The 20,379-nt window shown below is 36.4% G+C and overlaps 1 protein-coding gene across 1 annotated transcript in view; it reads left to right on the plus strand.

The window, feature by feature from the left end:
* Nucleotides 1-20,379, plus strand: part of PRKDC (protein kinase, DNA-activated, catalytic subunit) — an 81,751-nt gene that overhangs the window by 16,426 nt on the left and 44,946 nt on the right. Inside the window, exons 18-42 of the mRNA XM_061354881.1 lie at nucleotides 70-229; nucleotides 683-769; nucleotides 1,137-1,256; nucleotides 1,690-1,849; nucleotides 2,271-2,377; nucleotides 3,405-3,495; nucleotides 4,356-4,519; nucleotides 5,176-5,328; nucleotides 5,591-5,698; nucleotides 6,498-6,724; nucleotides 7,156-7,250; nucleotides 8,203-8,302; nucleotides 9,249-9,382; nucleotides 9,834-10,088; nucleotides 10,886-11,112; nucleotides 11,964-12,172; nucleotides 12,309-12,441; nucleotides 13,493-13,651; nucleotides 13,954-14,157; nucleotides 15,098-15,283; nucleotides 16,208-16,312; nucleotides 17,315-17,482; nucleotides 17,763-17,890; nucleotides 18,889-19,096; nucleotides 20,070-20,248. Of these exons, the coding sequence (XP_061210865.1) occupies nucleotides 70-229; nucleotides 683-769; nucleotides 1,137-1,256; nucleotides 1,690-1,849; nucleotides 2,271-2,377; nucleotides 3,405-3,495; nucleotides 4,356-4,519; nucleotides 5,176-5,328; nucleotides 5,591-5,698; nucleotides 6,498-6,724; nucleotides 7,156-7,250; nucleotides 8,203-8,302; nucleotides 9,249-9,382; nucleotides 9,834-10,088; nucleotides 10,886-11,112; nucleotides 11,964-12,172; nucleotides 12,309-12,441; nucleotides 13,493-13,651; nucleotides 13,954-14,157; nucleotides 15,098-15,283; nucleotides 16,208-16,312; nucleotides 17,315-17,482; nucleotides 17,763-17,890; nucleotides 18,889-19,096; nucleotides 20,070-20,248 (3,867 nt within the window). The remainder of the gene's footprint in view (nucleotides 1-69; nucleotides 230-682; nucleotides 770-1,136; nucleotides 1,257-1,689; nucleotides 1,850-2,270; nucleotides 2,378-3,404; nucleotides 3,496-4,355; nucleotides 4,520-5,175; nucleotides 5,329-5,590; nucleotides 5,699-6,497; nucleotides 6,725-7,155; nucleotides 7,251-8,202; nucleotides 8,303-9,248; nucleotides 9,383-9,833; nucleotides 10,089-10,885; nucleotides 11,113-11,963; nucleotides 12,173-12,308; nucleotides 12,442-13,492; nucleotides 13,652-13,953; nucleotides 14,158-15,097; nucleotides 15,284-16,207; nucleotides 16,313-17,314; nucleotides 17,483-17,762; nucleotides 17,891-18,888; nucleotides 19,097-20,069; nucleotides 20,249-20,379) is intronic.

A 20,379-nucleotide genomic window follows, 5' to 3' on the forward strand; every position in this document is an offset into this window, starting at 1 on the left:
GAAAAAAAATGAAACAAATGTTTTATTGAGTTTCTTCACACTCCACCCCCCATATGTTTTCTGTTTTAGAGAGATACTTCCAGAGAAGCATGTTGAATACTTTAACCCTTGGGTATATTCCTTTGGTTACGAGCTTATTACACATTCAACAAGACTACCTCTTATCAGTGGATTCTATAAGCTGCTTTCTGTTACAATGAAAATTGCCAAGAAAATAAAATACTTTGAGGTGAGATCTCTTTTCCCTGATGGAGGGGTAGCGTTGTATTGACAATGGTACATTCCCTTATATATACTCTCTTATGCACTATGGAAAATAGTTCATTGAACCTGTTACCCAGTTGTTTCAAATGTTTATTGCATCCTATACCTCTAGTTACAAGCGCATAGAAAATAAAAATTTAGACTAGAAGCCCAGTTTCTGAAGAGACACCATCCTTGTATTTTCAGTCGTACATGTCTTACTTGAGTAATATTAAGTCTGTTTCAAAAAGCAGATCCTCAGTGTGCTGTATTAACTATGGTTTCTAAGTTCTGAGAAAACAGACATACATTTCAAGGTTTCATTGAAGCTAATGTCATTGGACAGTAATGTATGTATTCTGACTTGAACTTGTGCTGCGTGTTTGTACTGTGTACTAGGTTTTTTTAATGCTCTTGACATGTGGTTTCTGTTTGGTAGAGTGTCAGCCCGAGGAGTCTCAAAACATGTCCTGAAGACCCAGAAAAGAGCTCTTGCTTTGCACTGTTTGTAAAGTTTGGAAAAGAGGTAAGTTATTTTGCTAGCAAACTTTCTTAGTCAGAATATAAACACACATAATCAAAATTTTATCTTCTGAGAAATCTTGCGTCTGTGATAGAATATTTCAGCTCCTCGAAATATACAACATAGTGTGGGTTTAAGATCTTTTTCTTTTTTTTTTACTTAATGTCAAAGAGGCGTATTGATCACCTATTCATGTACAATTGAGAAGTAATTGTATAATTGTACGTTAAATACTGTCTGGTAACTGTCTGCAGGTGAATGAGATTCCAGTATTGGTTTTGAGCTGTTTATTTTACATGAATATTAATATAGCTAAATCAAGATCTTAAAAGTCTTATGATAATTCTTGATTTATTTATCTGAATTGTAGGTTGCAGCAAAAATGAAACAGTATAAGGATGAGTTGTTGGCATCCTGTCTGAATTTTCTGCTCTCTTTACCGCATGACATCATCATGCTTGATATCAAAGCATATATTCCTGCACTGCAGGTAGGTCAAAGTGATATACTGCTAACAAACCTTTTTCTAGAACGTATACAAAAATTCTTAGATACTAGCAAGCTTAGTATCCTGTTGAGCAATTAAAAGAAGTATTAAGCTTTGTGTGTTTTCCATGAGATAGAATACAAATGATATTTTGAATAAACAATTAGATTGTCAGAATTTGCTTGTGCACTAAGCTGCCTCTGTTAGTGCCTGTGTTGCAATATAATGTGTATCTCCTGTGCTGATCTTGAGTGAAATGTTAAGTAGACAAAAGTTGATAAGAAAGAAGATGTATGCTAAACGCTTTCAAATATGTGGGGCTTTTTACCTTTAAATAACAGTAATAAACATGAAAGTAATAAAAGTCTGAAAGTAACAGGAATAAAAGTAATAGTAATGAAAATGAAAGACTGATTGTTTTACATTTGACACACAGAATGCATTTAAACTGGGCCTTAGCTGTATCCCAATGGCTGATCTGGGACTGGATGCTTTGGAAGACTGGTCAGCTCACATCCCCAGACATATAATGCAGCCTTACTACAAGGATGTTCTGCCTCTTCTTGACGGTTATTTGAAAAACTCTACATCTACAGGTACAAACAGACAAAAAGTTGGAAAATATTTTTTTTTTATAGTTATGCCTAAAGGTATGGGCGTGACATACTTTTTGTCTGTATTGTGGGCTTACTGTGGTTGGAACAATATGACTTCTCTTACACCCAAAATTTACCTTTGTTTTAAACTAGGATTCATTTCCTGCTGCTGAGCAATCACTAGTTATAGCCATTTTTATATGCCACTTCTCTGTGGTTTTTTTTCTTTATATCCTTAAATTAGCTTAGTTTTCACTAATAGAAACTTATTTTCCTCAATAAATATTGTAAATGAAAGAATAATTGTCACATCTTAAAAACAAAACCAGGCAAAATCAGGGTGGGTTTTTTCTTAAAGAAACTGAGTAAGTGCATGAGGTGCTGGTACAATAAACTAATATGTGGGGTTTTTGTTCATCAGTTGAATCCCAGAACAACTGGGAAGTGAGAAAACTTTCTCGAGCAGCACAGAAGGGATTTAATAAGGTTGTGATACAGCGTTTAAGAAAAGCAAAGACTTTTTCATTGGTAAGATCACTGTTTCTTTTTAGAGTTAAATGTGAGTTAATCACTTCCCACTTTCTCTTCTTTCATTGCATGCATGCTTTTTTTTTTTCTGAGGATTATCTCTACCTTACATCAGTTCAGTGAATCCTGTTCTAAAGTGTGGCTTTAAAAGCTATTACATTAGCACAGCTGGGAAGATGTCATGTTTCAGGGTGAGAATGGAAATGAAGCAGGGAAAAGGAGCTGAAGAAATCCTGTAAGTCAGCATCAGTGCTAGACTGATATACTATGGAAACAAAAATTTAATTCCTACACCTAAATGAGGTCCAAGCTTAGCAATGGTGCAGTGTGCAAATACCATTTCTGAATGTGTAACTTTACTTTTTGAGGGTTTGGGATTTTTTTTTAGTATCTTGAGGATAGGTTTATAGTCTTAGATGTCAAGCAGGCATATCATTTTGGCCAGTGGCTTCTCAAGTAGCTCAAGAATAAGTGTAGTTTTATATTTCCCAGTGCGCAAACTAAATTGGAACAAACCTTTTTTAGGCATGAAACTAAGTTACTCCTATATATATGTAATTCTTTCCAACCTAATGGTCTTTAAAATGAGTAAATTTTACATCCCATACAGGCTGCTTATGAAAATCACTTGGCTGCTTACATACAGATACAGGATCTAAAGTTTTAAGTCCCGGGATTAAAGCAAACGAAGAGAGTAATTTTTACTTCAGATTTCTTTCATTTTTTTAGGCTATTATTTCATTCTGTAGGTATTTGTTACCTGTGACGATAAAATTTTAACCTTTACTTGAGAAATGGCATTGAAAGCCCACAAAATGTGATAAAACTGCCTTCTAGTCTTGCCTTCTTTTGCTTATTGAACAAAATCTGTTCTTGTTTGATGCAGTTCTTCTCCTCGCATGTTCTTCATTTTACCTTTTTCATCCATATGTTAACAAGAGCCATAAAACTTTCATCCAGTATCTAAATCAAGTTACTTCTATATAGAAGTAACCCTTCATTAATATAAGTGTGTTGACTTATTTAGGATGATAGTTCCTCCTTGGAAGCAGTAAGGATTAGAGTAGCATGCCTTCTTGGATCATTGGGAGGGCAGATCAACCACAACTTAATTACAGGTGAGTGTCAGTGTAAATAAAAATACTTACATGCTCATCTCTGTTCAGTCATTGAATAAGCATTATAATTTACTTATAAAGTATATAAATCTAATTAAAAAAAAATGGAGAAGTATAGTGAAATTACCTGATCGTGAGATTTAAGGGATAGATACAGCACAAAATTTAGTCTGTGTGAAAACTGATGTAGTTGTATAGAAGTTTTGTTCATTTCTTTTCGTGCCTGTATTTGTTTTTTGTGCCTTTACAGTCAATTTTGTTTCTGCCAAGTACTTCTCTGTTGCTTATTTAGAAATACAATGGGAAAGTAGCATTTTTCCCTGGAAAGCAAATACAAAGTGCGATCGGACTTTATTAACCAAATTAACAAACATGGGAATATAGGCAGAAAGGAGAATTATGGCAGTTCTCCCTGGAGAATGTAGTCATTTTCTGTGCAACTGCAGAAGTCTGTATGTTAGAACTGATCTTCTGTTACAAAAAATTCTTGAAGACAAAAGTAGTATATTGGGTGTCTTAAAGAAATATTTTAAATCAAGTGTGATTCAGTGTTTTCTGGGTTTATAATTGTCTCCAAACTTACCTGTATTGAAACTGGAGGCTGCCTCAAATGTATGCTGAAGCGTTGGCTGCAATTATTTTTTCCATTTGGTGGCTAAACATCTGTTTAGATCTTCAAATAAAACCAGCCTTCTAACATAATTCTGGTATGCTTAACATCCCGTAATTTATAAAGCATTAATGTTGTATGGCAGTCTAGGTGAAGCTGGAAGATTACTTTTTTTTTTTGACTGAGCTACAGAAATACTCTGTGTTACGTAAAGCTCATGTTTTGTTTTGATCTTTTTCAAATGCATTAGCTACCTCTGCAGAAGAGATGATGAAGAAGTGTGTGTCCTGGGACACTGAGAAGCGTCTGAGCTTTGCTGTACCATTTGCAGATATGAAGCCTGTCATCTACTTGGATTTATTCTTGCCTCGTGTGACTGAACTAGCTCTTTCTGCAAGTGACAGGCAAACAAAAGTATTGATATTTTTTATGCATATTTTTAATGCTAGCTGATAAACACTGCACAAAATATAATGTCTTCCTTGTTAAGAAAAAACTTGTTTTAATTAGTTCAAAGGTAATAGCAATTGTTTTTTTGGTGCCCTTTCATGGTGACATTATCCTGAGTGTTTAAAAACTGAAGGGCATAAGTTGCTATGAGACAGCAGTGTGTTTTGAGAATTAGACCTAACATAAAAATGAAAATTTTAAACTAATTAATCTTCAGTGCTGTTTGGCCACCTCCTCCTCATGCCTAGCCTATGCACTTGTGGACCCATTCCAGCAGAACACTTAAACAAATACTTTGCTGCTTTGCTGGATTGGGATGTTGATATCCAGAGAGTCCAGAATGGAGCTGTCCTTGAAAGTACAATGATGGGTGACTTATCCAGTGATGAATTTTCTCCAGCTGACAGGTGACTGCCCATGATAGACTAAAACACTAAGAGAAAGGCCAGTTAGAATGTGCATAAATGATTTCCATGAATGTGATCTGTTCCCAGAATGGTGATCTAGCATAGACTGGAGTGATTTCTCAAGTATTCTTGTGACTCATTCTCTCCTGCCCATGATTTTGTCTTCTCTGTGAAAGTAATGGATGCATAAGCAAAGGGATTTTTAAATTTCAGGTTGCTGCATGTGAACTGCTACATAGCATAGTCACATACATGTTGGGAAGAGCCTCTCAGATGCCAGAAGGATCTCGGGGTCCCCCACCAATGTATCAGTTACATAAACGAGTATTTCCGGTACTGCTTCGTCTTGCTTGTGACGTAGACCAGGTAAACAGATTCATTCATAAGCATTTTAGCTTGTTTAAAATACGTTTTAATGTGAGAAATAGTTTATAATGGTTCTTCCCTTCATGTTATAGTATGACAGTATTCAGTCAGATTGGCCTGCAGGTAAAATTGGTGAAATCCAGGAAATTAGTATAATGTATTTTTAAAGAAGTACTGCTTTTTATTCTTACGTATTTTGAATAGCAAAATAACATGAAAATATATTAGTGCTAAAAATATAGTTAATGTTTACTCTTTTCAGGTAACAAGACAGTTGTATGAGCCTTTAGTCATGCAACTCATTCACTGGTTTACTAACAACAAAAAATTTGAGAGTCAAGATACAGTGGCATTCCTGGAAGCTATCTTGGTAGGTCATAAGTCTTCCTGCTCTTTTTCTCTGTGCCATGTGAGTTTATTTTTAACTAGCATTTTATTACTGAAAGAACCAGGAGCCCATGAACAGATATAATGTCTCCTTATTTGTCTGAAAGAAGGAAAAAAATTTAACAACTTACTTTTTATGACCATCTAATATTTCTTTACTGAGGTTTTGATGATGGATTTCTCTATTTCCTTGTCATTCTTAAAATGTAAGGTGTGGCATCTTCAGACTCTTTATAGGATTAATGAAACACTTTTATCATCAGTGTATAGAAGTAACTACAGAAATGCTTTCACACCCCCCACACTCCCCCACGTGAAAGTTGTTTTGATGTGTACCTAATTTTTCTCTAAGTTTCTTTAAAGCTTTGGCACCTGGTGAAAGCAAATTTAAAACTGGCTTTGGCCTGAAGTGGTTGGAGGCAAGGTAGGTCAGGAGGTTTTGCAGTACTTTTTGTAAATTAAAGTCAGTGTTTTCGGTTCTAAAGCAGAGGAGATCGGCTCATCAGGAATTGAAGTGACGTAGACAAGATTCCTAAACTGGTAGCTGAGACAGGAATAGAAAACCAGGTGTTTGAGGCCTAATCCCATCCTGTGAAGGCTAGAAATACTGCCCATCCCTTGGATAATAGTAATTTTGAAGCTTCATTTTTTTCTGGGACACTTTTCGTTTTTCAAGTTACAAATAATACTGTCTAAGTAAGCCATCTAATACTGCACTGAGACAATGGCAAGTTTTGGCAGGGGTTTCACTGTTGTAATAAAATACTCTTGTGCAATTGCAGAGTGGCATAGTGGATCCAGTTGACAGCACTTTGAGAGATTTCTGTGGTCAGTGCATACGAGAATTTTTGAAATGGTCTATTAAGCAGACAACACCAAGGCAGCAGGAGAAAAGCCCAGCAAATACCAAGTCTCTTTTTAAACGTTTGTATAGTCTTGCTCTTCATCCCAGTGCTTTCAAGAGACTGGGTGCAGCACTTGCTTTTAACAGCATCTACAGAGAATTCAGGTGAGCAAACAGCTTGAAACACTAACTAACTTGGAATAAAGGTTCGAGGAGATAAAATGTATTAGATGTAAAACTCAAATAGTCATCCACTGACAATCATTCTATTAATGTATATGGTAGCTGTAAAATTGAGTTCCTTGGCTTATTTATTTTTAATTATAATTTTGTAGTTTGGTCTTTCAGGAAGTAGGGATCATATAAGTTTAAATTTCTATGAAGTTTGTGGGAAGTAATTTATTCCTTTTAAATGTGGTCAGCAAATTTCATTGCTATTTTTTAGAGTGGTTTAAATGTATTTTCTTTGTGGAGACATCCTGTGCAGTTTATTTCTACAGTATTTTAGTTTATTTACATATTTATTAAATTAGAATGTCACACTTAGTGCTTCTTCTGCTCAAGTTTTTTATCAAATTTATTCCTGATTTTTAAAGGGAAGAAAATTCTCTGGTGGAGCAGTTTGTGTTTGAAGCATTGGTTGTATTTCTGGAAAGTCTGGCCTTAACCCATACAGATGAGAAATCATTAGGTGAGCTGTAATTAATTGACTATGGAATTGAAAAAAAAGTCATCCTCTTGAATCTTGGATTAGAAAAGAAAAACTGCTATAAATACAGGAAAAGTAAATGTGCTTACTTCTGCAGCAAAGGAAGGATCACTTTTCATTACTCATAGAGATTATTTGGTACCTAGCTAGGAACTCTTTGAATCAACTTCTTGCAGCATAACAGGTGGAAGGTTTTGAGCCCAGGAGAAAGAACCTTTTCACATTCGATGACTCACAGTTTTATAGTAACGCTAAAAATGCTAGTGGTGCTTCTGATTTGATTCCTGGGTTAGCAGTTACACAGTGTAAAAACGTAAAGTATATTCTTTTATAACAAGCAAAATGCTCCAAAAATGGACATTTCTGTATATTCTGTGGAAGATTTCCACTGTTTTGGAATAACCTTTCCTGGCCGACTTGTCATTCTTTTCTGCAACATTTTGTAGCTGTGTGAGGAATCCATGACCTCTTCCAGTGTACTAATGATTCTTCAGTAAACCTGCTCTTTTATCTCTTTTTTTTTTTTGCCCCCCCCGTGTTCTGACTTTCATCCATTAGTAGTAATTAGAACACACACACACAAAAAAGATGTTACAAAGCTTTATTTCTTTCAGAGAAAACCGTTCAGGATATGATAAAGTGTCCCCAGAGGAAATAGTAAAATGGGAAAATTTTGCAGTTTCTCTGTGCATGATCACAGAAAGCAGGATACACTTTTACAGCAGATGCCCGATGTTTGGCTAAGGCCATATTTGCCTGAGTCCTATTTTGTAATTTTATTCTGTGGCCTTGAAAAAATTGATTGTAGAAGCACAGAGCTTATAGACACTATCCTGTAAGTCTCTTGCATCATTTCTGTAGTGCTAATACTGCAATTTGTTTAACCAAATTACTAGCATTTATTTAATAGATGTCAATTCTCTCTTTCTAACAGGTACCACTCAACAATGTTGTGATGCAGTTAATCACCTGAAACGCATAATCAAGCATAAAGCGCCTTCTCTGAACAAGGAAGGGAAACGGCGAGTACCACAGTCAGTAATTTGCCATTTTGAGGGGTTGGTTCGTTTGTTTGGGGTTTTTTTAATACTGCATTTTAATTAATGATATATGTAGTTCAGTTCAACTCTTGGGATTCTGCATGCGGTTGTCATCCTGTGGCTGTTGCTGATGCAGATCTCCTGATACATCTATTGAACCACTGATACGAAATGCTGGCCGTGATTTTGCAAGATCATGATGGTCACTTTTTATTCCAGCATTGTGAGCTTGCTTTAGTTTGGCAAGGACAGGTGGAAAAGAAAAGCAGATTTCCCTCACAGTGGTGTTCATAATAACATTAGCACTGGTGCTACAGAGCACTTGGAGGAAGCTCCTTTGGAGTTTTTCTTATTGCTTTTAAGTGTTAGCAGAAGTAGGACAAATGGCAATAGAGTGATAGTCAGCAATTAAAGAGGGCTAGTGAAAAAGGTGGAAAAAGCCAGAATGGATTCAGTATCAGGCTGGATGAAGCTGAGTCACCTGGTCTGATCATATAGCTGACCGCTAACCCTGCTTTGAGCAGGAGGTTGGACTAGTGACCTTCTCAGGTCCCTTTTTACCTGAATTATCGTGTGATCCTAAATAAACAGACAAGTGAAGTTTGAGAATTATCTCACTGGTATGGCATTTGGTAAGCTAGCAGAGTGGATGATTAGGGATGAGGAGAGAGACTGTGGGGGCTTATTTAAGCTTTAATCTTCATTTTTGTTTCTTTGTTAACAAAGAGAAGGGAAGGGACCTGATTCTGATTTTTAAATTGTTGCTACAAAGGCTGTGATCTGGGGATCCAAAGTAAACTGAGAAGGGAAAGCAGTGCAAAACATGCTTGTAGAGGAACTGTGTCTTGTAGAGGAGATGAGTTGTGCTTAGTTAACTGGAAGACACTGGTTTCATGGTAGATACCATGAGGAATTGTTAATCCCTAATATTTTTGTGTAGAGGATTTCCAGCTACCAAGTCAGTGTGTCTTTTGGACGTTGTCATGTGGCTGTTAAAGCAGTGCGGACGACCTCAGACAGAGTGCCGACATAAAGCCATGGAGCTCTTCTATGAGTTTGTTCCTTTATTACCAGGTATTTAAAATCACAGTGCACCATTAACTTTGCTTTCTGAACACTGTGCACACCTTCCCTCTATGTTTTCTGTGCAAAGTATTAATTACAAGAAGAAATATTTTTTAATAACTGTCTGTTCCCTCAGTGCTATTAAGCAGAAACTGAATAGTTGGTCATATTGGAAATCAAATACCATGAGAACCTCAGGGTTTGTGGGATATTTGTGGGCATAGATGAGGTGTTTATTGTGAACTTCCTTCTAGCCAAAAAAGAGAACTTAAAGGCCCAGAGCTGCTGTTGTATCCAGCTATGAAGGCCGTATTTGCTGAGTGGGAACTAGTAGGAGTGTCTCAAAAACTGGCCATTTCTTTGTGGGTAATTTAAGTAGCATGTCCATCCATTTGCTGTAATTCCTTCCTACTTTGAAATGGGTTTTTTCCTACAGAACTTATATTTCTATTTCTACCAGGAAACAAGTCTCCGTCTTCTTGGCTGGCTGATGTTCTAAAAAACCAAGATGTTTCTTTCCTCATTAACAAATTTGAAGGAGGTGGCAGTGATGCTAGAAATCCATCTGGGATCCTTTCTCAGCCAACTCTCTGTGGTATGCAGGAGCCCTTCAGTTTACAGACTGTAATGCGATGGATGGATATGTTCTTAGCAGCACTGGATTGCTACAATACATTCTTTGAGCTGCGAATGATCAAACCTCATGAAATACTGGGTGAGTGAATAACTTGCATTAGGTTCTTTCATGTCTGTTAACGCAAAGCCCATCCAAGATGAGTTCCTAACTAGGACTTTAAGCTTTATTCTTAAATGCAGAATTGATGAATTTGATAAACTCTCCCAAAGGCTTCAGTGACAGTTGTTGTACTGGGATGTTTTTTGATGAAGAAGTGCTTTGTTAATAGTGCATCTTAAAATATTTCATTTTAGTCTTAGAAATACACCTTTACATTTCAGTCGTCTACTCACCAGTAACTTCTTTTACTCTCTCATCTTCAAAAGTCATTCTTAACAGCTAATTTCCCTCTGGTAAGGAGAGCAACAGATTATGTATGTACGTGTCTTCTTGTTTATTTCCCCTCAATCCTTCCAAAGATGTTTACCTACTCTTTATTAATGTCTGGAGAATAAAGTCACCTTTTCATTTCAAGCCCTGTACATTTTCCCGTTCTTCAGTTCCTGATGCTTCACCTGCATCAGGTCCAAACCCCTTGTATTTGAATTTTGATTGGGTGCATTGTCATACCTTGCTTGTATAGCCGTACGGTCTCTCAAAAAGTTTTTCTTTTAATTATTTATGCCACATTAAACAAAATGCGCTTTTTATTTTTGTCACTTATAATAAACTTGGATAGTTATTTTAGTGTGAAGACTTGTACAAGTTCTAAGTAATCTGTCTGTTAGCGTTGTCTCTTGGTTTAAAACCATACTGTAAGGTCATTGTTGAATGCAGCTAGCATCCAGTTAGTTGAAAGCTGCAGTATCATTTCAACTTGGTCTGATTCTTCTTAGGTATAAATGCAAGATCTTCATTCTTGGAAGCTGTGCAGTTCTTCCTGGAAACTATTGCTTTGCATGATATCGACGCAGCAGAGCAGTGCTTTGACTGCAGATCAAAAGACAGCATGTTCAGTCCACAAGAGAGAGACATGTATAATTACAGCAAGTGTACCATTATAGTCCGAATCATGGAGTTTGTCACCATGATCATGGAAACATGCCAGCAGGATTTCTGGAAGGTGAGGCACTGAAATCTGTAGTGGATAAAGGATACAAATTTTGTATTTGTGTCTTCATTGTGATGTTAGTTCACTGGAGAACATCATCTTTCATGGTTCTTTAATTGAAATTAACGTGTACTAAACTGTTATGGTCTTAGCATGTAAGTGAAAAGAATCGTATTGAACAGAGGAATTTTAGTGGGTGATGTAGTTTTGATTAGAGGAATTAATGTTTTCTGTATATTCCAGTTGTATATTGACTTACCGATTCCTGTATGTTGACTGTGAGATTGCTATTTAGTATGGAGTACTTGCAGTGAATATTTCCTCTATGACTCCTGATGACCTTAAATGTGTGGAGGTGATAGCTGCTTAAAAGTCAGAAAGGCAGATTGTGGCAATTCTTTCTTGAATTCCATATAGATACTAGGTCTCTCAGTTTGCCTAGCTTTGGTAGTATAGTACATGTAAGTCTCTTACGAAATTTACACTGCCAGGTTTAGTTCTGAGACTGTGACTGTCATTTTCTGCAAATCTCTGATAGTGTGCAGAGGTGTACATCTGGATGTCAAAGTGATTACAGGTGTATAATCAAGACTGAAGCAGGCCTATGTGGACTTGAAAGATCTTCTGTGCAGTTTGAAGACATAGCATATATGCTGTATATATTTTTATAGATACTTAATTTCTGTGGATTAGCACAATTGAAAGACATTTCATAGAGTAAGAGAATGTCACTTAGAATAGTTACTGTTCCGTGTTTAGTTTCATTTAGGTAGAAGAACTAATGATAAGTTATGAAGAATATAATAAGGAAATCTAAGCTAATTTTTAAATAAAGCTTTTGTTCAATATTTTATTCTTTTTAGCTACTTGAGAAGGAACTGCTTAATGCAAATTTCATAGAGCTTCTCGTGATGACAGTGTGTGATCCATCACATGTGGGCTTTAACACAGCTGATGTACAAGTCATGAAAAATCTCCCAGATATCTCAGTAAGACTTATGAAAGCTTTGATGAAATCTCCCTATAAGGAATCTTTGAAACTGTGCATAAAAAAGAGAATCACACTGCAGAGGTAAGTGGGGATTTTCTGGTAAGCATGAATCAAGAGCAAATGCCACCCACCATGAAAAATGGAAAATATATAAGGTGTGTGGCTGCACATGGAGCTCCCCACCAATGTAATGTTCCTGCTTCTCTTTTCTCATTAGCCTTGAGGACCTTTGTTCTGTTGATCTGTTTAATTCAGAGGCACGTTTTGATCAAGTTAGGTTTGGTGCTGTCCTTTCTGCCTGCAAGCAACTCCAGAAATCTGGCCTACTTCATTCTGTTCTTCACAATCAGGTAATTGTTTATCCAGAAAATAAAGGTGAATATTTTTATACAGTAAAAGGCTTTTCTTGTGTAGGATGTCAGTAATACTGACAACAGAGAACAGATCAGATGAAGAAGTTAAGTAAAATGAGATCAACCGTGAAGAACTGGACTTGAATGGGACCAGAAATAAATGTTTTATGTTTATTCTACAAATCTGAGTAGCACAGTACTTGAGGTTTGAAAGATCTTTGTAGTTATGCCTGTCTTTTTCCAATTTCCAAGATCTGGACGCGGCCAGAACCTACCTAAAACTTCCTTTCACTGAGTTTCACAAGACTGAAAGATAGAAAAATCAGGATTCACTGTCCTATAAAGGAGACATTTTTCAACAATTTTTAAACAGAGAACATTCAAAGTGATGAGAGAGATTAGAAAATTAATACCTTCTGGCTAATCAGAAGCAATACAGTGAGTCTGAGTGGCAGGAAAACAGGACAGAGAGTGGTTGGGGGATGGGAATCTAGCCTATAGTTCTCAAATTCTACTAAGTTTCTGTTTGTAGTAAGTCTCTTTTATTTCAGGCTATACAACAGCCACAGAGAGAGAATTTGACTATTGGTGAGCAAGGCTGTATGTAACAATTAACAAAATATTTAATTTCTGTGGGGGTGTTTGTCATCCATCCTTTATGTCTAAACAAAAGCTAGAGCCGTGATTGTAGGAAGGAGTTGCATGGTTTACCTTTTGTGGCCCATCAAGTTTGACTAAACTGTTCATTTTACTTCTGTAGTAATAGTGTTACCTGGAAAAAAAAAGTCTGGGGAGGATCAGAATCTTTTGAAGATTTTCCAGTTACTGTTAGTTTGTTCTGAACTTTGTACACAACAAGGTTGTCTCATTAAAAATCTTGTTCCTCAGTTAGAAAGGTGCCTTGTCATGGTATATTTGCATCACTTTATAAGAAGATGTCCTCAAGTTCAAGTGTTTTCCTTAGCTATACAGATGGATTGGAAGGCCCTTTTGTTATTTTTTTTCAGTGTACATTAATTATCACTTGTTTGTTTGTTTATTTCCATAGGATGGAGGGCCTCCTTTCTCAGTCGGCTCTAAACTTCTTTCAGTTATTTATAAAGGCATTGCACCTGGTAGTGAAAGATCATCTCTTCCACTGTTAGACATCAGCAGTAAGAAACTAGCTGATAGACTCTTGCAGCTAGCATTTGATATTGATGACCAGGTAGGATGCAATTCTCTATTTTCAGTACTCAGTCATCATGTAATACTTATCATCAATAGTCTTCTACCCATATTTTGTGTAGCAGAGACTGATATTTTATTTACTATATTACAGAGGAACTGTAGCAATTCTCTGGCTTAATTGAGTGACAGTTGTAGATAACAAGAATTTCAGTGTTCTGTTTATCTTTGTGCTTTCTGGTAACATAAAAGAGTTTGGGATGGGAGCTTTAAATTCCACTCATTCACGTGAGTTTTTTAATATGCTTGAGGGTAACTATCTCTCTGCCTTAATTTTCACAGTGTGAGGAGCTAGTAAGTCTGCTCTTGAACACAGTAGTGTTATCTGTGCCGCTGTCAGGAGCATCCCAGAAGAACCTGCTCAATTTCTGTCATGGACAGTATTTCTACAGCCTGTTCACAGAAACCATTAATCAACAGCTGCTGAAAAACCTGGATGTGAGCATAGTCCAGCTTATGAAATCGTCTGTCAGCAACCCCCAAATGGTATTGAACTTCTTTAAAAGGGGATTTTTAGGATATTAGGGGTAACACTTTGTTGTTGTTACACGTAGATGTAACTGAGTGTGTTGTGAGGTACTTGGTTGCACTTTGGATTGCATTGCATTGATAGGTTTTTAGGTTTGGTGATTTTTTTTCATCATGGCCTGGTGGCATTATCTTCATGATCTCTGGCAACCTGACATAGGCTGTCTCATGTCAGACTGAGTGGAAAGTGCTTACATATTATGTATTCTGAATTTGTGAATTTCAGGGTTTCTTTGCATAGGACTTGATGTCAAGAATGTCCATTCAAGACAAGTCTGGTAGTCCCCCTTTTGTGTGCTTTGATTTTCATTGCAGAGTGGTCCCAGAGCATGTAGACTGCATTTGTTTTGGATAAAGCCAAACTGGAAAACTCAACTGCTAATGGGCATTTAGTCCATAGGACAAGAGCAGAGCTAATATTAAAAAACTATTAAAAAGAGGGAAACACATACACACAACTCCCTGTGACCTGAAATAAGTACAGGGTAGTTGTCATGTACTCATTCTCAGCACCAGTTGTTTTTCTCAACAGATTTTCTCCTGTTGATCCATACTACTTACTCAGCAGTGTAAGATATACAGCTCATCTTCAGATCCACAAAGGAGATGTGTTATAATGGAGAAGCCTCCTTTCAGTGCTTCTGACAAACAGAAGGGTCAGAAAGATGAAAAGTTCACTTTCCCTTTTGCTTAAAAAGATGCTCAAGAAAGCGGAGAATCCTTTTAAAAACATCTTTTTTTAATCCAAGATGTTATGCTTAAAAGTGTTACTTCCAAGGAACATGTTAAAAGACTGGGAGCATACTTTTGTAATACCAGGAATTGTTTAATTTCATTGTAAAGAGTTGTATATATGTTGTTTAAAAGGCCATTTCTTGTGATTTGCTTTTCCTTCCAGGTTGGTAGCATTTTGAATGGCATGTTAGATCAGAGTTTTAGGGAGCGTACTGTACGCAAGCAGCAAGGAGTGAAACTGGTCACAGCTGTACTAAGAAACTGGGAGAAACTGGACAGTTGGTGGGCCAAAGGTTCAACTCCCGAGAGCAAAATGGCAGTCTTGACCCTGCTGGCAAAAGTTCTGCAGGTATGCATTGCTTTATGAACTCCAGGTAACTTTTCGGATGCTGTAGGAATTGTGTCTTGTTTTCAAGAAATGCTATTTACATTCTAATGATTTATATTGGAAAAAAAAAAAGTTGGAGAATACCGGAATCTGATTATTTTATTTGCAAAGTACAGAAAAATATTTAGACAGGCAGACATTTCTAGATTTTGCACCACCCATTTCCCCAGCCCTTTTTTTTTTATGACTTTTCACATGTTTTAGCTGCCTCTTTTCCTTTTGGAGAATTGCTTCAAGTGCGGAGAGTAAACTTTGAAACTGAGCAGCCTCTGATAATGTACTTTATCGTGTTGGCATCCAGAAAGTCACAATGGAAGAGTTCTACCCATATCAGCAGACTGCAGAAAGATCTTCAAAAACCTTTGCTTTTTACGAAATTGGTGGTTTGTTTCTTTTGCTTTCGCTGTTGTGAAAACATAATGTATCTATTTATCCTTTGGGGGTTTTTAGGAACTTGCAAAAGTAGCTGTATGCAAGTATACACAAAGATCACTTACTGAGGATTGTTTTCTTTTTTTTATATAATTGCTTCTTTTAATCTTGAATTGTTTTAAAGGCATCTGTTAGGACACAGCATGTGAGCTATATTGCTGTATTAGCTGGCAGTGAAGTGACAAGCAGGAAATCTGGCTTTGAGAAGGAGCTTAATGTTTTCTTGATCTGGAAAATACCCAACATTATGATTTTTTTTGTAGTGTTTATGTGCTTTTAAAATTCTTCTTGGTTTTAAAACCAAAATAATTCTATGTGTGCTTTTCATTAAGTCAGTGTATTTTTGGAAATAACCCTATAGCTTATGGGGATTTTATTATTCATTAATACAATGATCTCTTTGACTAGTGAAAAAAAAACAACCTAATTGTCTCCTTTCTTGTGTCATTCCAGATAGACTCTTCAGTTTCTTTCAATACCAGTCATGAAGCGTTTACAGCTGTTTTTAATACCTATACCAGTCTACTGATTGATCAGAATTTAGGCTTAAATCTTAAGGTAAATTGCTCACTTGAGTGGCTTCCCTGCCCTCCCCAGACTAGGATGTTAGTTGTTCATGAAATTCTCTGTTGTTTGGCTTAAATTTCACCTTAATTTGCACAGTAACATGGACTCTACTTCCTTTTTTTTTTTTTTTTAATGTTCTGTTGAACATCCTAAAAATTGCAAATTATCCTTTTCATTCTTCAGACAGAAGGCAGTATCACAGATGTCATGTGTTGGGCTTAGGTGCTCTTGTGTTCCTGAGCAAATGAAAAGACATGTAATTTTTAGCAAAAAGAAAAGTACTGTCAGTTGCAAACACACTCTGTAGTGTTCATTTGAGAAATGACAGCTTAATAAGCTTTTAGCAAGGAGCAGCATTTCCTACACATCAAATTACAAATTTGCATGATTTCATTGTCCATGTCTGCAAGTGTGAGACCGGTACTAATGGATTAACTGCTGTATGCAGCTTGGTCAGGAGAGGGAGATAAAGCGCTACATATTGAAAGTGGAAGTTATAAAGGACCATGGAGCATAAGGTTGGGACTAGAAGATTAAAAATTTTGTACTCCTAAAAACACCTTTGCATGTTTTCTGCTCTGCCAGCCTGACTGTAGCTACAGAGGGTTTTGTACTTTACAGTGTATTCAGAATAATAAAGTTGAGGATCTTGGTTTAGCTGCTGTCTTGCACATTAAATCAGTGACTTGTGTGAGAATGGATACTTGCTTAAAAGAACAGTGGGGTCTTATTCATAGCCATGTTAGCCATGAGATATTAATTAGCTTTTAACTCAAACTCAGTAGTGAACAAAGCTGTTTTCTTAACTGGCACCTGAAAGGTAAGCAGCTACATAACGTCTCTTTACCAGTACATCGAACCATTGAATCAGTAACCACAGCCACTGCTGCTATATTGTCATCCTATTTAGATTGCTTCATAGTAAAAGAACACAGTTTTTAGTTTGAAATTACTTGTTTGGTTTTGTTTGTTGGGTTTGTTTTTTTTCTTCAGGGCCAAGCAGTGATAATTCTCCCTTTCTTCACTAATTTGACTGGACAAAAACTTCATGACCTTAAGAATGCTCTTGATCAACTTGTGGCTTTCAATTTTCCTATGAGGTCTGATGAGTTTCCCAAAGGAACCTTGAAGCACAATAACTATGTAGACTGCACTAAGAAGGTCAGTATTTCTAACAAGCATGTAATTAAAAGTCTAAGTGAATTGTGTCTAGAAACAGTGTTTCACAGGATCTGGAGTTATGCAGTGGGACTCTCAGTTCACAGAAGAAAATTAGCTTTTTAGTTTCTGAGTTATATCTATCTGGAAGTTTAATGTACATTAAACAAACATACCCCTCTGTGTATCTGCTTCTGCTTAGTATTGAAAAATGATGACATAATTTCATTGAATTTATTTGATCCAGTGTGGCTCCTTTTGTTATTCATTACTTCTTTTTCAGTTTTTAGATGCATTAGAATTGTCTCAGAGCCCAATGTTGTTGCAGTTGATGACGGAAGTTCTCTGTAGGGACCACAAACATTTCATGGAGGACTTATTTCAAGCCAGCTTCAAAAGAATTTCCAGAAGGTCAGCCTGCTGGATTTTGCTCTTGTTCTCATTGATTTTTTGCAGAGGCAAATGTGCTTCCCCTGTTGTGTTGTTCTTGCAGTAATGATGATTTACAGCAAAAAGTTTTACATAATAGTTCTAATTCAGATTTTGCTTTCGTCTTCACATTTCCAAAATATTTCTGAAGTATGAATAAGTAGCACCGATTTCCAAATGACAGTTCCAAAGCCTGGGCAAATTTTGTAAAGTTTTCTGTAAATTAGCTTTTCTGGCAGATTTCAGTTGAAGATAGTAATTGTTTGTGATACCTATATTTGCTATCCCTGTATAAGTTGATAGCACTTAAACTGCCAATGAATTACTTTGTTCAACCCCTTTGAAAATACAATAGCACATTTTTTTAATTGAATATTTCCAGGGTGGTAGACTGTAGGCACAGATGTGCTCTGTCCCTGAAAGAGGTCTTCAGTCTCTTCCAAACCAAACGTTTCCAGTTCATAGTGGGTTAGTAAGTAGTGACTGTTTTGGAGCATGTAGTTTCCTGAACTGGTTCACTTACCTTATGCCCAAATCTCATGTTTGAAATTTTAGCTTTTATAAAATTATTCATAGCAACAACAATTTATCTGGTAGTGTTAGGCTTCATAGGCCATAACAGTGAAGTCTCCTTGTTTTTCCCCTTCTTGTTTGCCTCCATCCTTCATATGCACCAGGTATACTTACAGGGTTTTTAGGTTGATCAGTGAAAGGAACTGAGAAAGCTAATGCTTGCTTTTGAATTGAGCTAACAAAAGATACATAAAAAAGTTTACCATCTGTTGTAGAGTAGGAAGCTGACGTTTTCTTTGGATTGCTTCACAGTAAATGGCGATTCAGCCTGATCTTTCATGTCTTATAGGTTGATATCCCAAGAGGGTGTGAATGCAGGCAGTAAAAATTTTAAATGTTGCAGGGGTTTGAAACATAAATGGAGCCTGGTAAAAGATTTTTAAATTTGAGGTTTCCATCTTGCTTAGGAGCACCACTGACAAACAAGTGTTATTGCTGGACACTATTCACAAAATGTTCCAGAGTGAAGAACTACTTTCAAATACTACTCGTCAAGCATTTATGGATCGTTCTCTCCTCACTCTCTTATGGCACTGCAGCTTGGATGCACTGAGAGAATTCCTTGTCAAAATTATAGTACAGGCTATGGATACACTTAATTCCAGGTTTACAAAGGTATTAATTCTTTTTTTTTTTTTTTTTTTTAGGGTTGGGGAAGGTCTAGTAAAATGTTGGTATGTACATTTCGCTTAGCTTTGAGTGAAATGTTAATTGCAAATGTTTGGTTTCTAGTTTTCTGTAGCTTGGAGCAGAATTTTGTGCCAGTTACATAATTTGTTTACTATTGAGAAACTTTTCTTTATTCCTCAACACGCTTTTATTTTGAAGTTCATCTATGTTTGCATATCTACTGTGTATAAAAATCGAAGTTGAAATTATAGACATATATAAATAAAGGGGTCTGAAGTTCTGTCAAAAGCAAAACCCTATTCTGACTTTGAAATATAAAAGCTTTATAGAATTATAACCAGTTACTACATTTTAGGAGAGAGATATTCATCCTCCATAATGAAAGCTATTAAATTAGGTGCCTCACTTCTAGAGAAATAAATACACCTTCTCATCATTGCAAAGGTCCTTCATCAAGGATTTAGGAACACAGATTTCTCTATTTACAGCCCATCCTCCAATTTAGAGTATAGTTAATGCAATTAATTTGTTGTCAGTGGAGGTCTCTGCTTTTGCTGTAGTCCCACCATGTTTCTGTTGCTGTAATTATTGGCACCAAAGGGAGGTGCATAAAGAAACTTACGAATGATACCCAGTATGGTAACAGATATGTATGTTTTGTTTACAGGTGTAATGAGTCTGAGCTGTTACTTGTTCTGCTTATTTTACTCCAATATCACTATAATGATTTAGGCCAGTTGTGGTTAAGACAGCTCATCTAACAAGGAGCAGGTCAACATCGTTTTAATACCTGTATTACACAGAGTCTGTCAGTTTTTTATCATCAGGAGCTCTTTTCTCTGTTTTGAAAGGTAAAAGTAAGCAGAAGGCTGTTTAGTAGAACCTACAATAACTGTGGAGCTGCTTAGGAAGGGCACGATCCAGAAATCTTCCTGAGGGTTTGCTTATTTGTTTCCAGTCTAATGAACATGCTTTTGACACGCAAGTCACCAAGAAAATGGGCTATTACAAGCTGCTGGAAGTGATGTATGTGCGTCTTTCAAAAGAGGATGTTTACTCCAAGGACTCTAAAATTAACCAAGCTTACCGTGGCTCCATGAATGCAGAAGGAAATGAACTTACCAAGATGCTAGTAAAGTAAGACTATTATTTATTTTATTTCCTTTTGATTTCTAATTAGGTTTTAGGCAGACAGGTTTTTAAGTGTACTGTATAAAGCAGAAGATTGATTTGTGCAGGGGTAAATGTAATCTGTCATGTAGCTTTTG

Source organism: Neopsephotus bourkii, unplaced genomic scaffold, assembly GCF_033783945.1.
Source record: "Neopsephotus bourkii isolate Nb327-2 ecotype Australia unplaced genomic scaffold, CSIRO-AGI_Nbou_v1 NB_753, whole genome shotgun sequence".
NCBI classification, from domain to species: Eukaryota; Metazoa; Chordata; class Aves; order Psittaciformes; family Psittacidae; genus Neopsephotus; species Neopsephotus bourkii.